Genomic DNA, 25,532 nt, shown 5'->3' on the forward strand with positions numbered 1-25,532 from the left:
AAAAAGAATTTGACAGATTCGTGCTTCCTGTCAGCACAAGTAGACATTTGAAAAGTTGATGTGAAGGAGCAGTATTACATTGCAATGCAGTTAAAAAAAAAAAAAAAAAAGTACCAATTTATTTTAAACATTTATTTGCAAGACATTCTTTGCTGAAAAGGAAAACACAGCCTGTGCCTGATCCTGTGTCTGAGCTGCTAAAAGCACTGACTATACAGCCAAAGCTAAACATATTGAAAACTGTCACTAGGTGACTTTGGCTTCACTATGTTATGGATATTACTGAAACTCAACTCATTTTGATATCAAATCTCTCCCTGTTCTGGTGAATCCAGGTGTCTCGCTTGCGATGGAAAAATCTGGGAGAGGTACACATGTATGATCGTGAAGACGTAGATTCCGAAAATGAGTTTTGTCAAAATATGTGAAACTTAAATGAAATAAAAATCTGTCTCTCTAGAATGGGCTACAGTAGAAACAGAACGAGTCTTTAGGGGCCTCTGAGCGCTGCATGGTGGGAAATATCATATAGGGATTTGCATATTGCCATGGGGACAGTGGTGTTGCAACGACTCCCTGAGGAGTGCAACCTCCCTGAGGAGAGACAGAGTCCCTGAGGCCAACTCTGTTACCTTTCTCTACACTGGGGACCTGAGTATGTGTGTGAGTGTGTGTGTGGTTGATTCATTGAGTTATTCAGAGCCAAGAGGAAACTTTTCTCGAGATAAAATTGCCCTGAGTAACTCATAATCATTAGATGTTGGCCATACAGTCGTACCTGTGTGGGATGTGAGCCACATGGCCAAAAAGCTCATCTAACATCCTTAGATCAACCTCAGACACCAAATGACATCCTGTTTATTTTGTCACGAGGAGGATTTTCAGCAGTGATTCACAACTTGTTATGAACATGAGGAGACTGTGTTCTGTACAGCTAGAAGTGAACAAATATTAATCTACATTACATAATAATATAGTCTTTAAAGGGATAAACACAGAACTATACTTGCTTTTGTGAAATAACATAATAAATGACTGACATATTCAAAGAGTTATATTTTCACCTAGTGCAACCTCTATTTATTAATTAGACGCTGCTCAATAAAGGAAAGCATTTTTGTTGAAAGTGATTTTTTTTTCAGATGCTATAAACTGTGATGAAGTTTGACAGCACGCAGGAAGAGACGTGTGAAGTCTGTCACCTCAGAATTTGCATCTTGATGACCATGGCAGCATGACAATAGTGTCATGGGAAAAAGGGAGAAGAAATTAAAAGACAACATGTAACTGTAAAAACGTTTCCAGAAAAAAAAAAATCTCTTCTTTCTGATTTGCTCATTTTCAAAACAAGGCCAACAACACACAAATCACCAAAATCAAATCACAAAAGCTGACAAAATCAAATATAGAAGGAGGAATTGAAGCTGAAATGTGAAATATGATTACTCTAATACCTTCATAATTTGCTTCTCCTCTTTGGGGATTTAAAAAAAAAAGAATTATTTGACGCAGTTGCAGCACAGGAAGTCATTTGCTCTAAAAGGAGGACATTGAGATGAAGAGACAGTACATTCATAGATAAAAGTGTACAAAAAGACACAAACAGACACAGCCTTCTGTTCACTCTCAGATGCAGTACAACTCCTTGGACTCAAATAACCCCAGTGATTAGGGGGGGGGTTTGTCTGCCTGCCTCTGCCTGTCTCCTTTTCGAACTGAACATTGGTCTGTGTGAGGAAGGGTGGGAAATAAGGGTCAGCATTGTTATTGTGAGGTCAAATCACACTACGTGCACAAAAAGAGAGCATAGTCACAGTTAGAAGAGAGGTAACGGCGACCCAGCTTTTTCATTACACATGTCTATTAAAAAGAATGAATGATCAGACAGGGATCAAGGAAAAGAGAGATGCACAAGGAGCTGAGAAGAGAACGAGATGTGGGAGAGAGAGAGATAAAGGAAAAGTCTTACAGAATGAGAAGGAGAGAAGGACAGGGGGGCTTGGTAGAGACCCAACAGTGCTGGTGAAATATCGGCCTCTCTATCGCTGTGGTGACAGGGGTCACTCTGGGAAAAGGAAATCAATGATGACAGCAATGACTCACAGGTCAACACATAGCCCTGTGTGTGAGTGTATGTGCATCTGTTTGTGTGTGTGCTGTAAGTATGAGCTTGTGTGTGTGTGTGTGTGTGTGTGTGTGTGTGTGTGTGTGTATGCTCATGTTGAGTATGCATATGTGTGCAACTGTGTGTTTGTGCCTTTGCAGGACATAGGTTGGTGAAATACCAACAAAGATATACTCACATGGACACATGAACGCATCCAAAAGAGGAGGTGGTGCAGATGGAGAGATGAGATTCAGACCATTAGATGTTGAGTTATTATTTGATGCAAGACACAGGCAGAGTGGCCCAATGAACAAGTTAGTTTTTCCAGCAACATTTTAAAATACAGTAACAACAACTGATAAACACGGACAGACTTGCTACCTCATTCGTGACTCCACTGTACAATGAAATTGATGAACACTAACCTACTTTGTATTTAAACACCTTATATATTTTAATAATGATAAGAGAAAAGTTGATAAGAGAAGAGTATCATTTGTTATAACACTGATTCATGAATAGACTTATTTACTAACTAATTAAATGAACCGATTTCAGTATGAAGATCCAGTTTATTTATATGGTATATGGTTTTATGTTAGTGTTAGTTTCAGTGGGCACAGAGTAGCTGTGTGCCTTCTACATATTAATCTGGTCACCGAGAAAAGACACACAATAAAACCAAAGACAAACAACACTTTCTCCTCCAATCATAAAGCATTCATAGGACGCAACTGCAATGTGACAATGAGAAGACCTGGCACACGTAGAGGTCAGTAGCTAATAAAGGTAGGCTGTGTGTGTTTGTGAGTGTAAATGTGTGTGTGTGTGCGCGCGTGTGTGTGTCTGTGTATGCATGCCTTATATACCCTTGGGTTAGCAGGAGCTACGACCTGCTTACATTATTAAGGTGAGTAGTAGGCCGTGTTATGTATGCCTAAACAGCCAGTCAATTCATTACAGATGCAATCCCCTAAGTACATGAATAAGCACACGGCTTCCTCTCATTCTCTGCCTCTCTGAACTGTAAAGGAGAGAAAATACTGGTGTGCTGCCGAGCGCTTTAGATAAATCAGAAACAGGAGCAAATTAATAATAAGGAATAAAACAACATTAGCTGATTAAGTATGTATGGCAGAGTGGCAGCTGTAATTTACAGGCAGCTGGGTTGGGTGTCCGGAATAAGGTCTCATTAAGGATCACAATGTGTGTGTACGTGTGTGTATATGTGTATGTGTCCGACCTGCTAGTAATCCGTCACCAGTGGTCTCAGCTTTATGAAAAGACCTGCAATCTATGATAATGAGCCCTGTGAAGGTTATGACCACGGTAAACTCATTTGTTAGAAGGAGGGCTTACGTGTGTGTGTGTGTGTGTGTGTGTGTGTGTGTGTGTGTGTGTCTGTCTGTCCGTCCGTCTGTCTGTTATGTGCAATGCAATTATACCATTAAAGGGTGGTGAGGAATTATAGTATTAAAGTAGTAATGGTCAAAATCAGCGGAGTGCATGAGTGAGAGGAAAAGAAGCACGAGAGTGAGAGAAACAGAGAGAAACAGAGAGCACATTACATGGATGTTGCATCACACCAGTTAGTTTTCTCACTCAGTTTTAGGACAAACAGAACAGGCATATGCAATACACTCTTAGAGGAGGTGCTCTGTCTATGACAAGCAGTGCTGATACTTCTGAAGTGATCACATCTCAATCTCCAGTGGAGAAGGCAAGGATGTGGAAAACAGTCAAACAAATCCAGTCACTAGGGCTGTGTTCACTATTAGGCACTGGAGAAAAGACAGTAAGCACGTAGACTGTAGCAGAAGCAATATCGCTAGACGTACTTGTAGTCATACCAGGACTGGTGATATTAAAAGTAGAAATAGTAGAAGTACCTCCACTTTAAGATAATTTATTAAAGCATTCACAGAATCGGTTCACTTTCTCTCCTCCTCTGTCCTTGTTCCTCTCTCTCTTTCCTTTCTCCTCTATTTCTTTTCCTTTGTTTCCAGCCTCCAACCTCATCACATTCTCTTGTCTCCTTCTGTCTCATTCATTTGCCCCTCACCCACATCTCCTCTTCCCTGCTCTTTTTTTCTTCCCCACTCACTTTCCCTTTTCTTGTTTCTTTTCTATCTGAAAATAGCCATCCATTTACGCAATCATTACATTTTTCCACTACCCTCCATTCCTTTTGTCTGGAGCTAGGTCAACTGAAAGCAACAGAGGAGAAAAAACAAAGCAGGAATGTGTGTGCGTGAGTCACCAGATCACAACAGTAAGCGAGGGATGAAAAAATAGGATAATGCAACTCATGGTGATGGTGACTGGAAGGGACATGACAGTGTCTTGTTCCACTATGTCTAGGCCTACATGAATGTGTACTAAAAAAGTGGACTTTAATTTTGTCCAGACTGAGCTTGATGCAAGTGTAAAGTGATGCAACTATGATGATAGCCTAAAGGAAAAAAACAAACATCTGCTGCCTTACATTCAGGGCTTTTCTCTGCACCACAAAGATACTATATGCATACAGGATGAACCTATACACACTCAGAATATACTCTCACAAGTTTTTCCATTTTTAATTTTGAAATCTAATACTTTTTATGAAATCTCCTGGAAGTATATGTGTCCTGTCTGAGCAGTCTACAAAGCAAGTGTTGTATTTACAACAGTAATGCAAGACTTGAAATGACGTAAATGGTCATGTTTGAAATTCTATTGGCAGCAGCTTCTAAAATATAAAATTTACTACTGCTCCAATTCATTGCAGGATGTTTGTGAGGTTGTATATAAACCTTACTTATAACCCAGTGAGGAGATACCGAACGCACAGTGGCATACATATGTTGCCTGGTTAAGAGATTATGCAAAACATCAAAACAAACGTTGCCCCACAGCTACTAGGTTCAGTCCATATGATACTGCACAAGATGCTTAAAGCATTCGCATGGACTAATAACTAAATAACTACTGATTATGGATTGTTTGGTTTAAAATCAGAAAACAGTGAAAATACCCATCACAACTCCACAGCTCTCAAGGTGATGTCCTGTTTTGTCTGATCAACAGCCCATATCCAATATTCACTTCACACTGTTATAAAGCAGAGAAAAGCAGAATTTAAGTGACTTAAACAAGTAATCGGGTAATTGTAGATTAGTTTTCTGTCATTTGGCTAAACAATTAATTGCTTATTCAACTTATCCTTTCAGCGCTACACTGTAGACAATCACAGTCAAACCAAATGCAATTTGGTGCATTTAATTTGTCTGTAAAAGTTCTGTCCACTCCACCTTTGTGTTCTTAAAATAAAACTGGAACAAAATAATTACCATACAGGTTTGTGAGCCACGGTATTCCCGCCGTATCAGATGGACTGGTTACAGTTCCATCCTGTGGCTGATATATTAACAAAGGTTTACAAGGGCAGAGCACTACATATGTAAGTTTGGCCTTATGGCTGACCTTACAATGCACTTAGTATCCTGCACAGGGAGTAATGCTGCAGCCACTCCTACAAGCCATTTATTCCAGCTAACGACCGTCAAGCACTCATAAATCAGCATTAGGAACCTCTTTGGCCCTCTCTCTCTCTCTCGTTTAGTTTCTTTAGCTCCCTCCTTTCCTCTGATATTTTCTCTCTCTTTGTCACATGCCTTCTTCTCTTTGCCCTTGTCCACCCATTTTTACATTTTACCTTCTCTTACATTTTACGATCTTTAAACTAACAGCTCCACCCATTCCAACTTTCTCCCTCTGTGTCTGTTTGAATGTCCCCATCTCACTCTGTTCTTGATCTCATTCTTTTTTTAAATAAAGAAAAAAAGTTTCCTCTTCTTCTGCCTCTATTTCCTTTCCTTCCTTACTGCTTACCTTTTTTACTCCTCCACCCATCCTGATGTTTATGTGTCTCTCCTCTAACCCCCTGCCATCCATCCTCTCTGACCCTCTCCTGAAAATTCCTTTCCCTGCAGATAGAGACGGTGTCCCTGAAATGTCTAACCTGGTATTGGCACCTCTATTGATTTTAATTAAGCTAATTAGTTCATTATTCCAAGGATCAAACGGGGGCATCCATTACTGCATAGAGGAAGACTAGGGGTTGGTGGGGGCCTTGGAGGGGTGGGGGCAGTGGAGTTAATATGGTAATGAAGACGATCAATTATCACTCACAGCAAAGTCATTAACAACAGCATTAGCATAGTCAACCATCGCAACCCTTTGACCTCCCTGCTCTCTCTTTCTCACACTCCGGCTTTCCCTCCAAGCAGCTGCTACACAAGCGAATGTATATGTGAGTGTGAGCAAGAGAGAGAGAATGAGAGAGGTCACAAAGTTCAGAGATTTTTTTTAATGCAGACCTGAATTGAGTTTACACATTCTCCTGCTGACTTAAGCAGAGCAGTCACTACAGAGAGTGTATATATATATATATATATATATATACACTCTCTGTAGTATATATATATACTACAGAGTATATAGTATAGTATACTACTCTCTGTAGTATATATATATATATATATATATATATATATATATATATATATATATATATATATATATTAGGGTTGTCAATGAATATTCTCACTTCAATTATAAAACAGGCTTCAATTCTGAAAATTCATTTTGATTGTGGAAGAAAAAGCAGCACTATTGCAGCTGTCTGACTCATGAGTTCCTGCGTGGGCCTGACCTGCTGCACTAAAGCTCTGCATGACAGACAGGAGTCACACAGCGTCACTTTCATTGACTGAAAATGAAATGTAGGTCAAGCTGGAACGAGCGAATAATTCAAGTACATCCGTATGGCAATGATGGCAGAGAGGTCACCACCCAACTCGGCCACAGAGAGAAATTTGCACTCAAAGCAATCCAACAAGCTCTGTTTGGTAATCTTCGGGTTTCAGTTAGCCTAGTCTACCATTCCAGCTCTAGCAAACTAGCTTCAAAATATGCACCTATACAAGTAGTTATGTCTCTCAGTGTATTGGTTTGCCCTTATAGGCATAATGCACAAAAATAGATATTTCAATTGTTTGAACCCGTGTGTTTTTTTTAGTTTTTTTTTAGAAGGAATAATTTTTGTCGTATTTGGCATATTTTGACAGCAGTGACGTGTCACTGCCGTCAAATAGAAACAAATAAAAGCTGCTCTTAATGCATCTGTAAATGTGGCTGTGAAACTAATCAGCTGTATGAATTCAAAATGTTGTGGTCATTCTGAAATAGGGGCTGTTTTCTCAATTCCATAAAAATGTGTCTTTTGGAGATTAAGACATCTCGACAGCTACAGCATAAGTTACAGACTTCCTCTTTTATGTACTGTTTTGCTGAACTACAGTGAGGGAAGCAAAATGGGTCTTAGGAGTGCTACTCCAGAGGGTGCTCCACATGACAGAAAAAAATTATGTTCTTATTAGCATGAATTAAGTCATGAGACCAATTTTCTCATTTGGTTCCCGAGCCTTAAGATTTTAATAGCCCCTGCTCTGTGGTTTATGGGGAATGTCATAAATAGTCACTAGAATCACACAAAAAAAATGGAGACTCTCATCACAGCTGGAGACCTTCCCAGCATTCAGTTAGCAAATGTGTAGTTGACACTTGTTATAACCTATTTGTTCTTTTCTCAGACATAAATATGGCAAAATAAATTAGGTCTTATTTGTTAATCCAGTCTTTTCCAAACAAGGAAAGTTAACAAGCATCGCAAATGGGATACTTCAACTTAAAGGCGCAGCACAACTGAATAACACATCTCCAGTGCAGACAAAGTCTCTCAAAAATGTGTTTACCAGTGTGTGGGTGTTTTGACTACGCCTAGTATGGTAATAAATTGAAAATTGTGTGGGAATGATGAGATGACAGGTTGAGTGGATCAAAGCGAGGGTCAGTGATCCCAAATGATCCCTACTGATCTATTCTGATCTTCACTGATCCCCCTCAGGCTTTCACAGTCCCCCGTACTGCCCTGCAGGCCAGGGGCTAAACTCTGGGAATTAAACCATGCACCACACAGACAAACACACACACAGATTTACACAGTATGCACATAATGTGTGAACAGTGAAGTGTACCAAATTGCCCATTAAAGACAGATGAATTGAAGAAAGAAAAAGTCAAGACAGCAGAGAAGACAGAATAAGACTCACATCGAGGCCGTGCTTGTGTCCAGTTCGCTGGATGAGTTGTGTAATGGAGTTCATGTCTGATCTCAGATGTCTAAGATGATGTATAAGCTCTTGGGTTGCCCCCTGTTGATTCGGGTCCTGAAGAAGTCATCGAGAGTTAATAAATTAGAACCTCGGGACTGACAATAAGAAACAATGAGAAAAAAAAAAGATAAAATCCATGACACCTTATGATCCTCCAGGCTGGGTTATGCTAGAAAAGAACTGATTCATATGGTGTGTGCTCACAACATGTTTTCCAGCACTTTCAGATGTGTTTTCCAACCATGTTGAATTAAAGAAATCTTGATGTGTCATCTTTTGGTCTGATCGACAAAAGGTCAGATAGTTTACACCAGGTGGCCGAAATTATTTCCAGAAAATTGTTGGGTTGAGAAATCTTGGATAGACCTTGGACGAATTCTAATCTGTCCAACTACTGACAAATCTAAATGCAGCCTGCTATAAGTGGGTCAAAAATATGGTGAGATAAACTGACAATGGTTTGACCCCGGTCATTTACGTTTTCCTAATTATATGTCTCAAATTAAGGGTGAGTGCTTTATCCATCCTCCAACTGTCATTGAAGCCTAGAATTGGCAACCATCTGGCCAATAAAAGCGTCTTTAAGCAAGACACTGAATCCCTGCCAGCTCCAGAAGTTGCTCTATAGCTGCCCTTGTGCCTTTGACCTGCCTGGAATAAAGCTAGAGGAAAAAACATTTCTACAGGGATCAATAAAGTGCCAGTTTTATTGCATTATATGATTACTAATCCTTATGCCGCCAAAAGCTGCCAAACTGACTGTCCAACAAGCGTATCACCCAGAAGATTGAAGGAAATGACTAAATAGGAAGTTTCTAAGTTTTCCAAAAAGTCCTCAGCACTAATAATAATGCTTTTTATTGTAACTGAATGACACAAAGAAAGTTCAGCATTTTCCATACTTTTTTTCCCCTCACTGGAAATCTAGCTAACCAAAGAAACTCATACTGGCAAGAGCACCACAAGGACTGGGAGTCTACATTCAAATACAGATTCTCAGTACTGTTTTAGAGGTCAGCTCGTACTGGAACAACCTACTATACATCTATGTACATCAAAATCCTTAATAACCTGTGTCGGTGGATACTACACTACTAGAGAAGAAGAAATAGAGCTTGTTGCTGCACCTTACTGAAGATCAATGTAAATACCTTGGTCATAAAGTATTTGCACAGAATTATTTATGTAAGTTTTAATCTGCCTGGAGCACTGATTTAGTGAGGTTGACCAAGTAAGGACAATGGTGTTATGAATAGTACAAAAGAACTAAATGGAAGAAGTAAATGGATTTATACATTTTTCCCATATGGTTGTCTAAACCTTCATGTGCTAAAGGACAGGTCCTAGAACCGACATAAAGGGTTAAGACAGATATTCAGTCTCATTGTTTGATCACATGACGTCTGGATGACAAATAGACAACAGGCTAATTGCAGCAGTCTACAACAGAGAAAACAAGCCCTTGGATTTCATGACATTATGACCACAAAACTAACTCTGTTTAGTGTCCATTACAGTTCAACCCTATTGTGCATCAACAAGGCCGTACACTACGATTCAATCAGACGTTAGCCAAGCTCCCATTACAGAGCTCGCTGCATCGTTTACATGGTGGAACGGTCCATAAGTAGCTCTAAATGCTCTTCATTTGATTGGATTTCACATTATGGACATCAAAGCAGAAACACACTATTGTCCCCTGACTACCCTAATAGACTGTTGAGTGAGGCAGTCCATTTGTTTGTATTTGTTTACCAATCTAGACCTTGAAAACATACAAAGTAACATAAACAGACATAAAGAGCATCATTCAAGAAGGGTGAAAATGGAGATTCAAAAGCTCGGAAGATGGGTCAATAGCACAGCAACAAATGATTAGGGTCCTTCATGTTGCATCTCTTTGGCTGCCAAAAGAAGCTGCCGTTGTCAGGAATAATCAGTTTTACAAATTCTTCTTCACATATTTTCCTTTAATTGTAATTTTTTTTTTAATCTGCAGGAGAGAACAAAATGAATTGATACAGAGGCTAAAATTCTGCTACTTATAATAACACATCTGAAACTAATAAATTCACCATTCGGTAAACCATTGTTGCTAAGGCAATGCCACTGCCAAGAAAATTTTAAATTGATGAAAGTTAAAAATGGACAGCTTTGCGTTGAGAAACGCAAAGTATTGTATTGCAATGACCTTTGTGACCAGTGTAGAGAGCACATAAAACTAGCCCTCTGACCTTTTCCATAATGGCAGATAAGTACTTTGATTTATAATGTGCCATAATTGCTTTTCTGTGTGCAAAATCCACTCAAAAGAGTGCATATTGATGAAAGCCTAGCTGGAACGGAAATGGAACAATACTTTAAGGTCACTACATCAAGTGGTAATGATGTCTTTTTTTTATCCTGTCTTGCACTGATGCAAACTTGTAAGAAAAAAAACTTTGTTGGAGCTTTCCACCTCCAGTCCACTAAGTATGAATGCTAATTTGTAGTTTCTTCAAACTTAAAAGAAAATTACAGAGGCCCTTCTCTGCTCGACTTCTTTTTCAGGTTACTGTCTTGAAGAGTTCACTGTACCAGGTCTTAAGAAATAAAGTAGCCTATAAAATTATATTATTCTGCCTAAACAATTAATTATTTTTCATTGACTTAACTGTTAACCATATTCAGTCTGATCTCAGCTGATTGGATTCTGTAAAGTCGAAGAGACCTCAGCCTTGAGTAGAGTAAACAAATAAGGGGTCCTGAAGACAATGGTACTGCAGAACGGGAAAAAAGCCAAGAGCTGTTATTCTCTGTCTTTTTCTCTCTCTTCTTCTCTCACACAAAGCTGTTTACCACTTCGTGTTTGGTTGACATTTGTTTAGAGTCTTTATGATTAGACATTTCATTCTATTGACATGCGCTGCTCCACTTATTGCAGAATACTTAATGAATGTCCCTGGTTAAGCAGCAAAGTCATATGAATGTATATATTATCTGTATTTATCTGAAAGGAACTAATTTGGGTTTGCAGCCAAAATTCATGTTGCAAATCTTTGAAAAGCATCACATGTATAGTAAAGCCTGGCTGTTCTTTTACTTTTTCTTATATATTTATGTTCATGCACACACAAGGAGAGCCATGGTTATGCCCCAAAACATACTGCACATATTATAATTCAAATTTCCAAACTTGTGTTTTACCAGCCACTCATGTATTTTTCAAGTTAATATTCAACAACATTTTTCCCATTGTGGATATACTGAGAAATAGGTCTATAAAAAGTTTTACATCTCTTTATTTATTGAAAGCCTTTATCGTGAGACTATTTCCTGAGGACAAATGTTTATCAAGGAAATAAATACCATAAAGTTCACTTTAAATTTGTTTCAAATACCAAAGAAAACAATGACTGTATCTGGGCTAGCTACCTAATTTAAACAAAATGCTATAAAAAACATTTAGAAAAACTTACATCCAAGATATGATCAGAGGTGTGTAGCAACTTGTGGTCAGCTTCCATCTGTAGATCCTCAATGGTCTGAACCAGCACCTGGTTCTGGTCTGTGAGGTCATTCACATAAGACCGCAGGAAATCCTCTTTCTTCTGAAAGAATAACAGCACAGCAGGATCAAACTGTGGTTTATTTGCTTGTTTTAACAAGATGACAGACGAACCAATCAGTTCTTTTTCTATGATACAAATTGTTTTACTTTGTTAAGTCAATCAAGTAAATGAAAAACAAAATCAATGTTTAAAGCAAAAGAGCAGTAAACACATAATTTGTGCATCATAAATTATGTTTAATCATATGGGCGACTGACTGACAAAAACCAGTTGTTTTCCTTAATGATTGCATTTATATACAACTGTTTTGCATTAGTTTGATATGGGAAACATAATTGCATTTTCTATTAATGTATCAACAGGATAATAGGAAACATGTCTGTGAAATGCTCACTGACAAAGACAATTTATATTAAAGTTTAGGCAACTAAAATACATGCTTATGATATAATATTAAATAGTCAAAAAGCCAATGCTAAATTACAGCACGGGTAGGGACACAAACCAGAGTTCACAGTTCTGAAGTCAAAACATGAAACTACTTCCTGTATCAGGACCAAAAGTTGCTAGGGATCATAGGTCTCTATTGCAAATTAACTACAATATAAGCATAGTTCATAAGAGACTGAGATCCAAAGACAGTATGTTATCTTCTCCAAACCTTTAAATGTAGTACACCGATGACGGTCTCACAAGGGAAACATGACAGATTCCCAGACAATCAGGATAACAGAATGTGATCATTTATGTTTTATTTATTTAACCCTCGGTGTCTTTAAGGGTATTCCCACAGAGATTAAGAATCTGATTCAAAAGGGAGGTACATTGGGTAGAGAGTCAATAGTCTCAAAGGGCAGGTTGTGATTCTTTTACTTCAGGACAAAAATACACATATTAGGACAACTAGCTGTAGTGTATTGTAATGATGTAACAGCAAGAATTTACTCCAGCTTTACTGTCACTTGCTCTTCCACCATTTCGTTAATTGTGTCTCCATTATAACCATAGGTGTGTTCTTGATTGCAGTTTCTTGTGTAAATCACTGAGGGATCATGTAATGGTTTCGAAAAAGAAAACATTGTTGTACTTTCCAAAACCTCTACATAAAACTGATCCTTCCAGACAGCGAGGTCAGATACTCTTGGATTTCACTAAGCAACCCACCTGGTATTCATAATAGATGACCTCTGAACTATTTGATTAGAAAGGAACACTTCAGGAGCAGGTAAGAGTAGGTACTTTGTCAGGGGTTAGGACAGGCTTAGAAATATACTATTCACTGTTGCTGCTTTGTGTCTGGAAGAATGTACGTATTTCTAAGTTCAAGCGTTGTTGTTTACAAAAAACAGGCCACCTGAACATGCTCCACAACTGACAGTACCTCAGATTACCTCCTCATAATTCTTCAGTACAGTCTCTGAGGTCATTCTTTTATCTCCGTTAAAAAACTTGTCTATGCACTTGTTCCTTAAAGGGACTGTAACAGTTAGCCACATATCCAACACATACAATGATTGCAGCTCTCTTAAGGGAGAGTCACTGAAGTTCCGAATTCTTTTGTCTTGGAGGAGAACCTGTATATCTGTGTTCATGAACAGCCGTCCCCTACGGCCAAAAAAGTCAACAAGCAGTTTATACCATCCCCTGATGTATAATATAACGCTGCTGTATAGCTTCAAGGAGAGTAGACAGTATCTAAGGTAACATTCCAAGGTTAACATTTCTTTAAACACATTTTAACATGTGGAACTGAAAATGTTGCCATTATACAAAACTGACAAAACAGGAGAAAAAGAAATGTTTGTATGAATCCTTTAATTGGGAGTTTTAACGTGGAAACATCATAAACCCAGACTGGGTTCATGGATGAATGGGCACTGTGTTTTCAATGGACAAGCTTTATGATTAACTGTCCACATCAACCTTTCGGACTTGGGAGCTCCTGGGTTCGAAACACATAACCTTGTTAAGCTGGCCCTCAACTGGGGCCGGCTAACTGAAACCCATCTCTGAAACCTTGTTACACTTGCTTTGATGCAAAGCTCAGCTCACACAGGCTACATTCTGTACCTAAATTATGTCACATGACAATCCTGATGATTAGAAACCTCTCTTTTTTTAAATATGAGTGTGGATCTGTGTTCCTGATCTCTGCCGCTCAGATGGAAACATAATGCAATTTGCCACCTGTTACAAGTGCTGCGGCTTTATGAAAGCACCCCTGTGCTTCCTACTGCCATTTGTCTGACAGGACAGAGGTCATCTTCTGATGCCGGAGTCACAGTGAACAGGATGTTCTTTGATTTGTATTGGATGGATGTTAACCTAATGACAATAGATGTCGGCAGAAGACTACACATCCTGTAAAGACTTTGGGCCTAAATGCGGTCCTCAATAATGTTTTTTTATAAAAACTTGATTCATGCTTTTGACTGGACCCATGAATACAACCTTGAGTCCAGATCCCTGGAGGGTTACCTAACAAGGCTGCAGACTTTCTCCAGTAAAAGCAGTTTGATTTCAGTGTTATATTAGTCACTACAAGATAAAGTATCTTCATTTGATCATGTGTGATCAGACACTGTCCTCAGCTAATTCAAGTCAAGGACCGTGTGTTAAAATTAGCTGTCCTTGCCTTACTGGAAACAGACACAATGTAAGTGCAGTGTTTCCCACAGTTTGAGAATTGACTTGTGCTTGTGTGAGAGTGGCATGGTGTGTGGCTGATGTGCATGCAGAGACCATAGTATATGGTCTATATATAAAGACTGACTCGGGTCTGTGATGTCACAGACCCGAGTCATTAGCTAGTTAACAGCTAGTTAACAAGCTGAGCTAACAAGCCAGGTATGGTGACCAGACAGACACCTGCTAATTAATGCTAACGTGTAAATAAAATAGCACTACAATTTCACTTACCAAAAAAAAAAAAAAAAAAACAGAGCATAGACTTCCTCGTGTTTGCTGGTCAATTAACCGCACCACAAGCCATATTATTTGTCCGATATTTTCATGAAAAATCCTCCAAAAAAGTTCCAACGCCACAAAGATGGCTAAAAGATCATGTTCAGTGAACTGCGACAGACACCTAGTGGCTGGACACCAAGCGGCTAGCCAACTGTGACAGCACCTACCTGTCACCCAAAGCAGCGACACCCACAATTATGCAAAATTGACCTAATTATGGCGAAAGAGAGAATATCTACCTATCTTGGCCCAAGCAAAGCCTACGTAAGTGAAATGCTGACTTGACACGGTTATTTAATGTGAATATGCCTAAGGAGGAGTTACCCCAGGAGGCCACACGTTTACAATCAAGTCAAACTAACGACCCGTATTGCTGAAGAGCCATAATGGCAGCGGTGGGATTCGAACCCACGCCTCCAGAGAGACTGGAGCCTAAATCCAGCGCCTTAGACCGCTCGGCCACGCTACCTCTGACCCCTGCAGCTGTGACATGTGCAGGACTTTCGCTCACCTGCAGCAGCTCCTCCCGTGGCATGGTGAGGTCTAGCTCCAGCCATCTTAGCCTCTGTTCGTGGAGTCCTTTAAACTCGTTTAGAAGCTGTTTCATGTTGTTTGTCTCAGTCCCGGGACTCCGGGTGACTACTTTCAGCTCTGTTTCTCCCGAGGGAGGTGGCAGGTTCAAAGTATCACCCCTCGGTCCCGACAGCTTCGACTTTTTCGCCGTCTCTGGTGTTGTCGTTTTTTGGCTCATACTTTAGCAGGTTTTCAGCATTGCTTGAATCAAGCACCTGTGCTGTTTATGAAACAGACCACGGGCTTGAAAAAAGCTAACAAACGCTGGGTAACGCTCATAATCACGGCTCTCCACTCTGGTTAAATCTCTTGCACAGCCCTGAGGTTTGCATTACGAGACCACTTTAGACCAACCCGCAGAGACTCAACCCGTGGCATTTTGAGTGCATGAAAGACATCATCTGTGTTACTTTATGTGATTTACCGTGGCTTCACCGACAACTTGGTCGCTATGTGCCGTTACCACAACGGAGGATTATGAGTGCACTACTTGCAGACGCTTACCACCGCAGTTTGCCGCTGCTCTGGCGCTGCGAGATCCGATTGGCTAATTTTGACCACGGCTTCGCAGTCGTGACGTTACTGCACACCATTGGTGGGTTTTCTTTAAGAGGCGGGATGATTCTTTTTGCAACCCGGAACTGTCGTTTGTTTACGTTGTATTAGGGACTGGTTTACATTGAATTCACCTCTCACCTGAAAAGAAATGGGTAAATATATATTCGCTGTGTTGCCTACAAAACATTAACGTCTAAAATGTTTTCTTCCATACCCTCATGTTTCTACATGCAGCTTAAATGCGGCACGTCTGCTTCGTTTAACGGTGTAAAGTCCTGTGGTCCATTGTTATCACCGTGTTTCTGTGTACTGTCAGAGTTGTGCCTTTAAAGCACTGTGTTGCCTTTTTTCGGCGTGTTTGCATTTAAAATCAACTCGATTATTGATGTCTATCGATTTGTAAAGTGCATGCGGTTTGAACGGCCAACTGCTATCAGTATTCAATATGAGTCTTCTCTAGATATATTTACTAACTGCAACTTCAGATGGTAACCTTGTGACCGTGTGTGCCTTCAAGAGTATGTTGCAATCCTCTGCACATAATTCCATTATTCCCCTAAATAATCAGTGCCAGAGATCAAAACCTTCCACACTGAGATTCAAGGCAAAGTTGATCTTATTGATTTTCAAGTGACTACTCACTTAATTTCTCTCTTCCCAATCATCACTCCTGTACCCTTATCTGTCTCTTGGTTATATCTCTCTTTTCCAGTGGCTTTGACTGCACTGCTTTCACACACTCTGCCAAAACCTAATCCCCACTGTGATTATCACATAATGCTCTTGCCTTATTATCAAAATGGAGCAGATTTGGGTTCTGTTGTTGTTAAAGACTGATGGGCACGAGCTAAAAAAAATTAAGAGACAATGTCTGATTGCATGAGATTGAAGTGTAGTCATGAGCCTCTGGAACAAAACACTTAGTCTAATGAGTGTGTTTTTAAGGGAGTCACTGAAGTTAGATTGGGCTGTGATGTCACTCTGGGGTCATAAGGTCATTTCCAGATGAAGGTGAGCGATTAAGGCAGCGGGGTTATCTGTGCACTTGGAAAGAATTCCAACCCGGGGTTACAACTAATGGTTATATTTTTCTTTCCAACAGTGCCAAAGGTATTGAATTTAAAATGATAAGAACCAAGGAAAAGTAATCAAATCTAAACGTTTTAGAATCTGTGATATGTATGCATCAGGGCTGCACAATTAATTGAAATATAATCAAAATTGCCATATTGCCAAGTGCAAAATCCAATTGCTGGAGCCGCAATTTCTTTGATAAACATAAAATGTGTCACAAGATACCATAAGTAAGCACAGGGGTGCTAGAGAGATGGCTCTAGCACCCCAGTGTTACATATTTAAATGTAAAGGAACATTTTGTTTGTGCTTCATTCAGCTCTAATATGCATTTTAATGGCTTATTTGTTTGTTTTGTGTGGGTTTGTTTTGTTTATATTTGTTTTTATTTTTTTTCTTCTTTTCTACTTGCCAGTTTTACATATGGTAACTTACTGATAGGAACTAGCAGATATTAAACTGTAATTAGAGAAAGGCAATGTTTGATATTTTTTGAGCATCCCGTTTGCAAAATTCATTTTGATAAAGTCTGCATCATAATCAGTTATCTCTTAAGTATCACAGTATTTTTTTTCCATATTTGCATTGCACTAGCTGTACATTGCCGAAAGGCACATTATTTTCTTATTTTTACAAGAAATCAATGCATTAAACTTCCAAATTGAGATGAAAGTATAACATGTCAAAATGTCATTAGGGCTACAATTTTGCAGCAGTTCAATTCTCCAAATTGATTCACAGATGCATATCAAAGAAGAATTCCTAAAACTAGTATCAGTGGGTTTTATAGCTCCCTTTACAGCTCCCTTTCAGTTTAGAATTTTCCAGGTTTACACACAATTAAGTGCTGCACAGATTAAAAAAAAGCAGACAAAATGTTTCCTCTTTTATTACCACTATGTTATTCATGCATAAAGAGAAGCAAAGAAATGTGCTGATCAAATATTCCTAGGATAACACATTTTATTTGCATGAGGTGAGGCCCCAGTGCTCTCTCATTGACTCATAAGAAAGACACAACTTCAGGTCTCTCATTTATTAGTTCCGCTTTTTCTTCCACATTCATTGTGCCTCTCTGGCCTCTAAATGTTTCATGACTTTTTAAGTTGTTTTTTTGCAAACCCCTGTACTTATTACTCATACAGCCTTAGCATACTCAACCTTCGTACTCATGAAATCAATTAATTCTCTTAAATAATTTACCTTCTGAGCAAACCAGATTAAGCAGAGCAGATTTTTGTGTGTCAGATGTGGTGTTCTAACTGATGTGTATTTTTTTTTTTTTTTTTTTTTTTTTTTTTTCAGGCATTAACTTGGCCCTTACCCCATGGCTCGGAGGAGTCTTGGGTGATTAGAGAGAGAAGAGAGCCTTGATAAAGCATTAGTGTGTGACACACATACACACACACACACACACACACAGCCTGAAGACCCCTCTGTGCATTTGCACACATTCATTTTTCATGAAACAGACTCATAACAATTAGTCTGGTTACCGCCTGGGTAATCTTAGCGTCCCTGTAATGCCCGTGGTCTGCTGTATGACATCACTGTCTTAAAAGTTCTAAATCTGACATTCTCATCCGTTTTCATGGTGAGGACATTAGCAGGCCTTGGCTAATAGGCTCGCACTCGTTCCAGGCGAAAGAAGGGCAATAAAGTGAGGGGGCGGGAGAGAGAGAGAGAGAGAAAAAAAAACGAGACTGGACTGCTCAGAGAAATAGGTTTTATCCACCGCAGCTTTTACACAAATTAATTTACATGAGCAAGAGAAGAAAATGTGAAGTTGTAATCCAGCATGCTTTGCCAGTGCAGCGCCTATTTCTCACTACAAGCATCATAGAAACCCAAGTGAACGTTTATGCATTATTTCAGCAAATATATTATGCTAACAACCATAGATAAGTGCTTAGGAATTTGAGCGCTACACCATGCCAGGAGCTAAATCGAGACTTTTGGCCACACAGTTTCCAACTGCCAACTTTCAATAGCTTTGTGAGCAGCTTCAGAGCATTTGTCCACTGCAGAAAAAGCAAAATGCAATCCCTCAGAGACACTCCACCTTTCCAGCATCCCCCAGTCTTTAGTCCCCTGCCCTAAACACCCTCATCCCATCCCTAGACACCAAAGCCAAGGTCAAGAAGAAAGTGCAGCCTTCCTCTGTCTATAGGCTATTCCCTGGACGCCCGCACCTCAGCATAGCTGAGACGCGTATGCTTCGGGAATGTTCCCTCCTCCTTTATTGTGACTGTCAGTCTGAAGGTCAGCTCCTAGGGAGTTTGTGCTTATCTGTTTTTTCCCTTCCAGCATTTTTTTCTCCTCAGCTATCTTTGCCCCCAGTTTCTTTTCTTCACTGTATCAGTAGACAGTAGCTCAGAGCTCCCAGCTGGGGGTTTCATGACGTGTTGTCTGACGTGTCGGTCTTCTTTTTCTGTCTCTTTGTCGATCCGTCTTTCTGTTGGGTTGTTGTCATTACAGCCCGTTTTCTAGTATTCAGAGGACCGGTACAGCTGCAAGGCTTCAGTCTGATGCTCTGTATACTTTTGTTGCTTTGTCTCTCCTTCCTCACACTGGTCTTGGCCCCTATTTGCCTTGAAGCAATGTAGCAGTGTGTTCCCAGTGTTAGATTGGATGTTGTTGTTGTTGTTGTTGTTGTTGTTGTTGTTGTTGTTATGGCAGTCAGCCTTGAGTCAGTGTGCTATCTTTGTCTGAACAAGATGCACAGGCTAAAGGAACAAGGGGAGGAAAAAAAACCTCTCATCTGACCTGAATCAAAATACACTTTAATATTCCAAGGAAGATGTTTTTAAACTGTTTTATACAGCTCTGATAGGAAAGCAAAACCCCAGAATCTTCAGGTGATTATTTTCTGTTGATTTTCCGTGAACTCATCTGACCTGCCTTCTGTCTCTGTTAGTTGTCAGTTGCTGACTTGCCAAGAGAGGGCATTTTGTCTCTGGGTCAGTTGGTTGGCTGACCCACGAGAGAATTATCAAGTCAATATATCAGGTGTCTGTGTGTGTGTGTGAGTACATTAGAGAAAGCGTCTGTCTGCTTGTATCTCTGTACACATTTTGTGCGCAAATGCTGTACTGTCTGTCCTCTAACACACACCATGTCAGTACTCTGTAAACACTGGCATTGACTGTGACTTTTGACTATTACATAAGAAACATGGATTTCCAGCTGTCCATGGTAAAAGCCCTGTAAATTCAAATGCTTAATTTTTATAGGCAGCCCAGCATTGACTGAAGTGTCTGCTTGTTATATATTTGCCAAGTGCTGCAAGTCTGAAGGGAAGCTGTCAATAGCAATCCCAGCTATTGATATGGCAGTGGGCAGGAGATGTTACTTGGCCCCCGACTCCAGCATCCCTCTGATCCCTCTACATCATAATTACATTAATATTGACAGACCCTTGACAATAGTCACATTACTATTGATAGGTGGCTGTCAATACCGTGTTTGCCCAAATAAAACATATTCATTCATAACTTGTAAACTGCTCGATAAAAGGCTTTGAAAAGAATATTGGACCCGGCCGGGTTTACTTTCCCGAGAGGGCTGCTGCTGTGACGGGGATTTCCACCACCTGGCTGCGTGTGTGTGCGCGCCTATGTGTGTAACTATGGACTGATAGATTAACTTAGCTCTGTATTAGAGCTCTGCATAGATCAAGGCTACCCTTGACATACATATACTCACACACACACACACACAGGCACATAATCTGCGCATTTTCTCCCATCAAGTAAAAACTTTCAGATTAGACTAAACAAATGGAACCTGTTTATTGGTTAGCATACACATTCAGACTACCTCTCCTCTTTTTTTTTTTTTAAATCCAAACTCTACTTCCATCACAGGCGAGGTTCTAGTCACTAAACATGGCAGCATTTCAAATGCAGCTCAATGAATTTGTCACACCTGCTTACTTCAGCGTGAATTCACTCTTTTTTCATTCATTTGCTAATTCTAACTTAGTTGGACGGTGTACCCTGGCTCTATTGAAACATCATGAATACACAGATGGTCCTGTGAGCCATAATAAGCCCAAGCACTAGAATGTTTTTTTTTTTTTTTTTTTTTACCTCCTCAAGAAACGTCTAAAGTGACCATCATCTCTCTCTCTTTATGTCAAAACTGCCATATTTACCGAGCTGAAATCTCTTTTAAAGCCTCATGACAAATCCTGTTCAGCGAGACACTCAAGCCACTGTCAAAATAGGGCCTCTCTGTGGCCCTCTTGCTCTGTCTCTCCTTGTGTTAGTTAGTCTTCCACTTCTTAAGCATTTCATTTGAGGAAAGGGCAGATAAAACTGGGGGAACTGTGAGCAGTTTGGAAACGTATGCAGCACCAAATAGTCCAGACGTTGCAATGGTGAGATCCCATATGGAGTCAACTCGAGGGGGAAGAAAATCGTTCCACATTTGGCAGATGTTTACGGTGTACCAGAGACTGTGCCGTTAGCCTAATCCCTAGTGATGTGATTTGTACACACACCCCTATCTCCAGAGGGAGCAGGCACCAAGAGCCCCTGGGCTTCGCCTCCTCTGTGTGTGTGTGTGTGTGTGTGTGTGTGTGTGTGTCTGTGTGTGTGTCTGTGTGTGTTGGATTGTGTGTGTTTATACACTGGAGAGAGCAGTCTAAGACCCCCTGCTCCTGCGCATTGCGCTGCTCAAAGGTTGCATTAAGGACGGGTTTTACATGTGAAAAGTGATTTCCGTTCCTATGTATAAAGAAAAAATAACCCTCCTAACAGGATGGGCTTCACCTCCGGGGCCTCATTCCTCCAACAAGCGAGCGGCCCTTTTAATAGGTGTGCCTCCGTCTATATTTTGTTTATGTTTATAACTGCTATAGATCAAATACGGTGTTGCCTATATTTTAATTTAACATTTTTTGGTTTCTATTATTGGCAGTTGTGTTTTTTTTTTTTTTTTTCAACCCGCATCTTGTTTTTTAATGTGTTAGCCATCTTCTGGGATAGCACTGTAACCTGTTTCATTTCTTGTGTGCACTCTTACACTTCAGCAGAAGTGTTTTTCCCAACATCTATAAAAATAAGATTCAGGTTGTAACATGATCTTAGTATCTTTGACTTTGTCTATGATATATAAATATTGAAAAGCATGATTAACTCATATATCCTTATTTATTTTTCCAGGAGGTATGGAAAGCGAGGATAGCCAAAAAGGGACAGCCAAGGGACGCTCTGGTCCAGAAACTGATGTTGAGCTTCAGACCCCGGTTTTGCGCATCAGCCAGCTGGATGCCCTCGAGCTAGACTCAGCCCTTGAGCAGCTGGTGTGGACCCAGTTCTCCCAGTGCTTCCAGAACTGCCGCCCTGGCCTGCTAACTCCTCTGGAGCCCGAGCTGAGGGCTCTGCTCCAGCTGCTCCTGTGGAGGTTCACACTGTATTCCAACAGCGCCACAGTGGGCCAGACTTTACTGAGCCTGCGCTACCACAACACTCTGTCCTCCTCTCCCCGTTACAGACCTCTGTCTCGCAGGCAGCAGTTGGGTCTGGCCCTGCTCACCACAGGCCCCCGCTGGCTCCAGGAGCGTTCCCATAGCCTGCTGCTGTGCTTGGGTTTGAGTACAGGAGGGCCTGGCACTGAAAGAGACAGTGGTTTACTCCAAAAGGGACTCCGTAGTTGCCTGACCCTTGTTTCTAGTATGGCCCAACTCGCAAGTCTCATCAACTTCCTTATTTTTCTAAGGAAAGGTCGCCATCCTGTCCTGGCTGAAAGGATCGTGGGAGCTCAGGCAGTTTTCAGCAAGTCCAATGTGGTCCGGGACATAACCTACCAGTACATGAACCGGGAGCTGCTGTGGCACGGCTTCGCTGAGTTCCTCATCTTCCTTTTACCACTGATCAATACAAGGAAACTGAAGGCAACAGTGTGTTCGATTGTTTTTGGGGGAGAAAGCGCTGATGGGGAGGGAGGGAGAGACGTGCACGGAGTGTGGAAAGAGTGCGGGCTGTGCGGAGAGTGGCCGACCATGCCTCATAAAGTGGGTTGCCAACATGTTTTCTGCTACTACTGCATCAAAAGCCACAGCATTGCAGACGCTTGCCTCACCTGTCCCAAATGTGGTGCAGAGGCGGGACAGCCTGAGCCGGTCAAGATGGATGTGGAGATGATTGACGGGCAGTAATATGAAGAAGCAGTTTCGACAGAGTGTATTTTGACATTGCATTAAAATTAATTGGCGGTTTATAATTTTATAGCTGTACAAATTGAATACACAGAGTGAGCAGGCTCATGACTAACTGCTCATGTTATAATGCAAATTTATCCTACAGTTTACCATATTTTGATAAATTTATCACAGGACAGAATTATATTAAAACATGATAAAGGGTTTAACGGTGCCTGTGTTGTGAACGGCCCTCATTTTTGAGGGGGAGTTTATGACTGGACTTCAGTCTTTATGATGTCTGTGTCTTTTCTGAACACACATCGACCTGCTATGTTTAATGTATGTGTGCATATATTGACAATCCTCTGCCCCTTCTGTTTCTCCAGCTGGACTTTGGACAGAACTATTTGTCTTTGGTGCACTGGACAGACTACAGAGAACCACACAGAGCATATATTTGATGAGCGAACGTGTTGATTTATGCTCCAAATTGGCTCTGTGTTAGCACGTGTATATATATGTGAGTGTGTGTGTGTGTGTGTGTTTGTTGAAATGGGAATATTTGTTCTGATGAAAAATGCAGAAAGTCAGCTGAATAAATAATGGGAGGAATTTCTGATGCCTCTCATCATTGCCAAATTAGCATTTGTTGTGTATTTTGTGCCTAAATTGTATTTCAACATCATTAAAATTGATAGAGTGCTACCTCTTGGGTGTTTATTTAGTTAAGTGGAGGAGAGAGAGATGAGGGAAAGTTATAACAATCAGCACACTTCTCTCTAGACAGGCCTGGTCGTTCTAACTCCCATTATCCATTTTCACAGCACCCCAACATGCTCAAGATCAAGGGGGCAGCCGGGGGCTTGGATTGACTCACACACACACGCACAGACTTGACAGCCAGCCTCTCTTTTCCCTTGGCCTTTCTCTCTTTTGCTGCCTTTCCATCTCTCTCCCTCTGTAATCTCTAGGGCCCTCGCCCCTATAAGACTGTAGTAAACTGTACCAAAACCCTGGCAGTCGTCTCCTTCCTCGCAGGCGAATTACTCTCTAATCCCTGTAATGAGTCCAAAGATGCTTATTTATGCTGGAGTTAACCTCCACCAGTGAGCCCAGCCCCAGGCCAAACACACCCCAGCTGAGTGAAGCCTTTCCTGGGCTGACAAGAGAGGAGTGGGGGGGGGGGGCTGCCTCCCACCTCCCACCTCTCCTTCCCTCCCCCTTCCTCCCCTCTCCTGCTCTCATCACCAGGGTTTAATTGCTGATTGCTGAGACGATCAATCGGAACTGCAGGCGTGATAGAAAGCCTATTGCGCAGAGCTGGTCTCAGATCTACTGGCTCAGAAAGACATACACACATTTTCACTCAGACGAGGTTAATGTTTCCGTTGAGCAGAGTGGATAAAGCATGAAATATTTGTCCTCATTAGGTGCATGAATACCCTGGAGAATATTGGGTAGTCGGACATGGAGGGTTGACCGTTGTTATCTTTATTTCTCTTACACCTTCAGCTGGTCTGTAGAGTATATGCGCTAGATTATATCTCCTTGGCGGTAATACAAGTCTAGAATTTATGAATTGTATGGTTTAAAGTACATATAGAAGTATTGCAAAAAAACTCCTAGTTGGATTAAAACCAAATTTTCAATCCAAAATGATGATTGGTTTGACATTATGTAAAAATATGTAAAAATACACAAAGCTCATCACGTGGATACTCAGAGCTCCTCTCTCACATCAAGGACATTTTGACTAATGAATCCGAGAGCAATGCATATAAAGGCTGAGACGGGAAAGTCGGGTTGTCAATATTTTATGCACTACATTACGTTAATGTACGGTGAGTCCCATAAAGCGAGATTAAGGAGATGTTTGAGATTAGGGATGCATATATGATGAACCTTAATGCCACTGGGACATGTCATTGTCTTAACATCCAGACAGACTTACAATCCAAACCTTTTTGCAGATATTACTCGACAACTCCCGTCCCCCAATCCCCAGGAAAGAGAATAGATAAAGAAGAAACAGTGCATTAAAGTCTATTAATTGAGTTAGGCCATGGATTGAATTAGCTGGAAGTTGGAACAGGGCTCTGGACTTAAGGAAGGTAGCTAGGGCTCCGTTAAGCCTATCTGTCTTTGGATCTTTTCTAATTCACTGGCTCCGTGTGGAGAAGAAAAAGAGGAAGAAGCCCAGATTCCCAGCGGCTATGCAAAGCAATCTGCACATTCACACGCAGCCATTTAGGGAGCAAATTGGCCCTGTGCCCCCTCTGACGAAGGTTTTAAGAGAAAGGGAATTAGGGTGTTGAATCCCTAACTAGATCTCCTTC

At 40.7% G+C, this 25,532-nt stretch overlaps 2 protein-coding genes and 1 non-coding gene across 9 annotated transcripts in view; 1 reads left to right on the forward strand and 2 right to left on the reverse strand.

Moving 5' to 3' along the window:
- LOC139625460 (trichohyalin-like) overlaps positions 1–16,003 on the reverse strand; it is a 95,310-nt gene extending 79,307 nt beyond the window's left edge. For 2 of the 6 annotated variants that reach the window (XM_071485452.1, XM_071485451.1), the window contains exons 1-3: positions 15,355–16,002; positions 11,784–11,915; positions 8,263–8,379 (exon numbers count right to left, since the gene is read on the reverse strand). In XM_071485452.1, the coding sequence (XP_071341553.1) occupies positions 8,263–8,379; positions 11,784–11,915; positions 15,355–15,594 (489 nt within the window). In that variant the 5' untranslated portion in view covers positions 15,595–16,002. Of the gene's footprint in view, positions 1–8,262; positions 8,380–11,783; positions 11,916–14,795; positions 14,919–15,354 lie in introns of those variants that run through there. The other 4 variants (XM_071485457.1, XM_071485455.1, XM_071485454.1 and 1 more) reach the window with 3 other exon arrangements.
- On the forward strand, positions 15,212–23,901 carry pex2 (peroxisomal biogenesis factor 2). Of its 2 annotated transcripts, none has more exons than XM_071485458.1 (2): positions 15,212–15,379; positions 22,217–23,901. In XM_071485458.1, exons 1-2 carry the CDS (start codon positions 15,334–15,336, stop codon positions 23,209–23,211), a joined length of 1,041 nt encoding a protein of 346 aa, XP_071341559.1. In that variant the 5' UTR covers positions 15,212–15,333; the 3' UTR covers positions 23,212–23,901. The 2 variants fall into 2 exon arrangements, with proteins under 2 accessions (XP_071341559.1, XP_071341560.1); XM_071485459.1 differs by lacking the exon at positions 15,212–15,379 and adding an exon at positions 16,023–16,126.
- Positions 15,231–15,312, reverse strand: trnal-uag (transfer RNA leucine (anticodon UAG)). Its single transcript has one exon. It is a non-coding gene; the product is annotated as a tRNA-Leu (tRNA).
- Positions 23,902–25,532: the final 1,631 nt, after the last annotated feature.

This window comes from Trachinotus anak, unplaced genomic scaffold, assembly GCF_046630095.1.
Source record: "Trachinotus anak isolate AG129_WGS33_773 ecotype Australia unplaced genomic scaffold, CSIRO_AGI_Tana_v1 ptg000009l, whole genome shotgun sequence".
Lineage (NCBI taxonomy): Eukaryota > Metazoa > Chordata > Actinopteri > Carangiformes > Carangidae > Trachinotus > Trachinotus anak.

Excerpts from the sequence above, each read along its gene's own strand:
- pex2 (XM_071485458.1), top strand. The coding sequence starts at position 15,334 with ATGTGCAGGACTTTCGCTCACCTGCAGCAGCTCCTCCCGTGGCATG. Across the intron at positions 15,380-22,216 it reads GCAGCTCCTCCCGTGGCATG|GAGGTATGGAAAGCGAGGAT; the intron begins GTGAGGTCTAGC and ends TTATTTTTCCAG.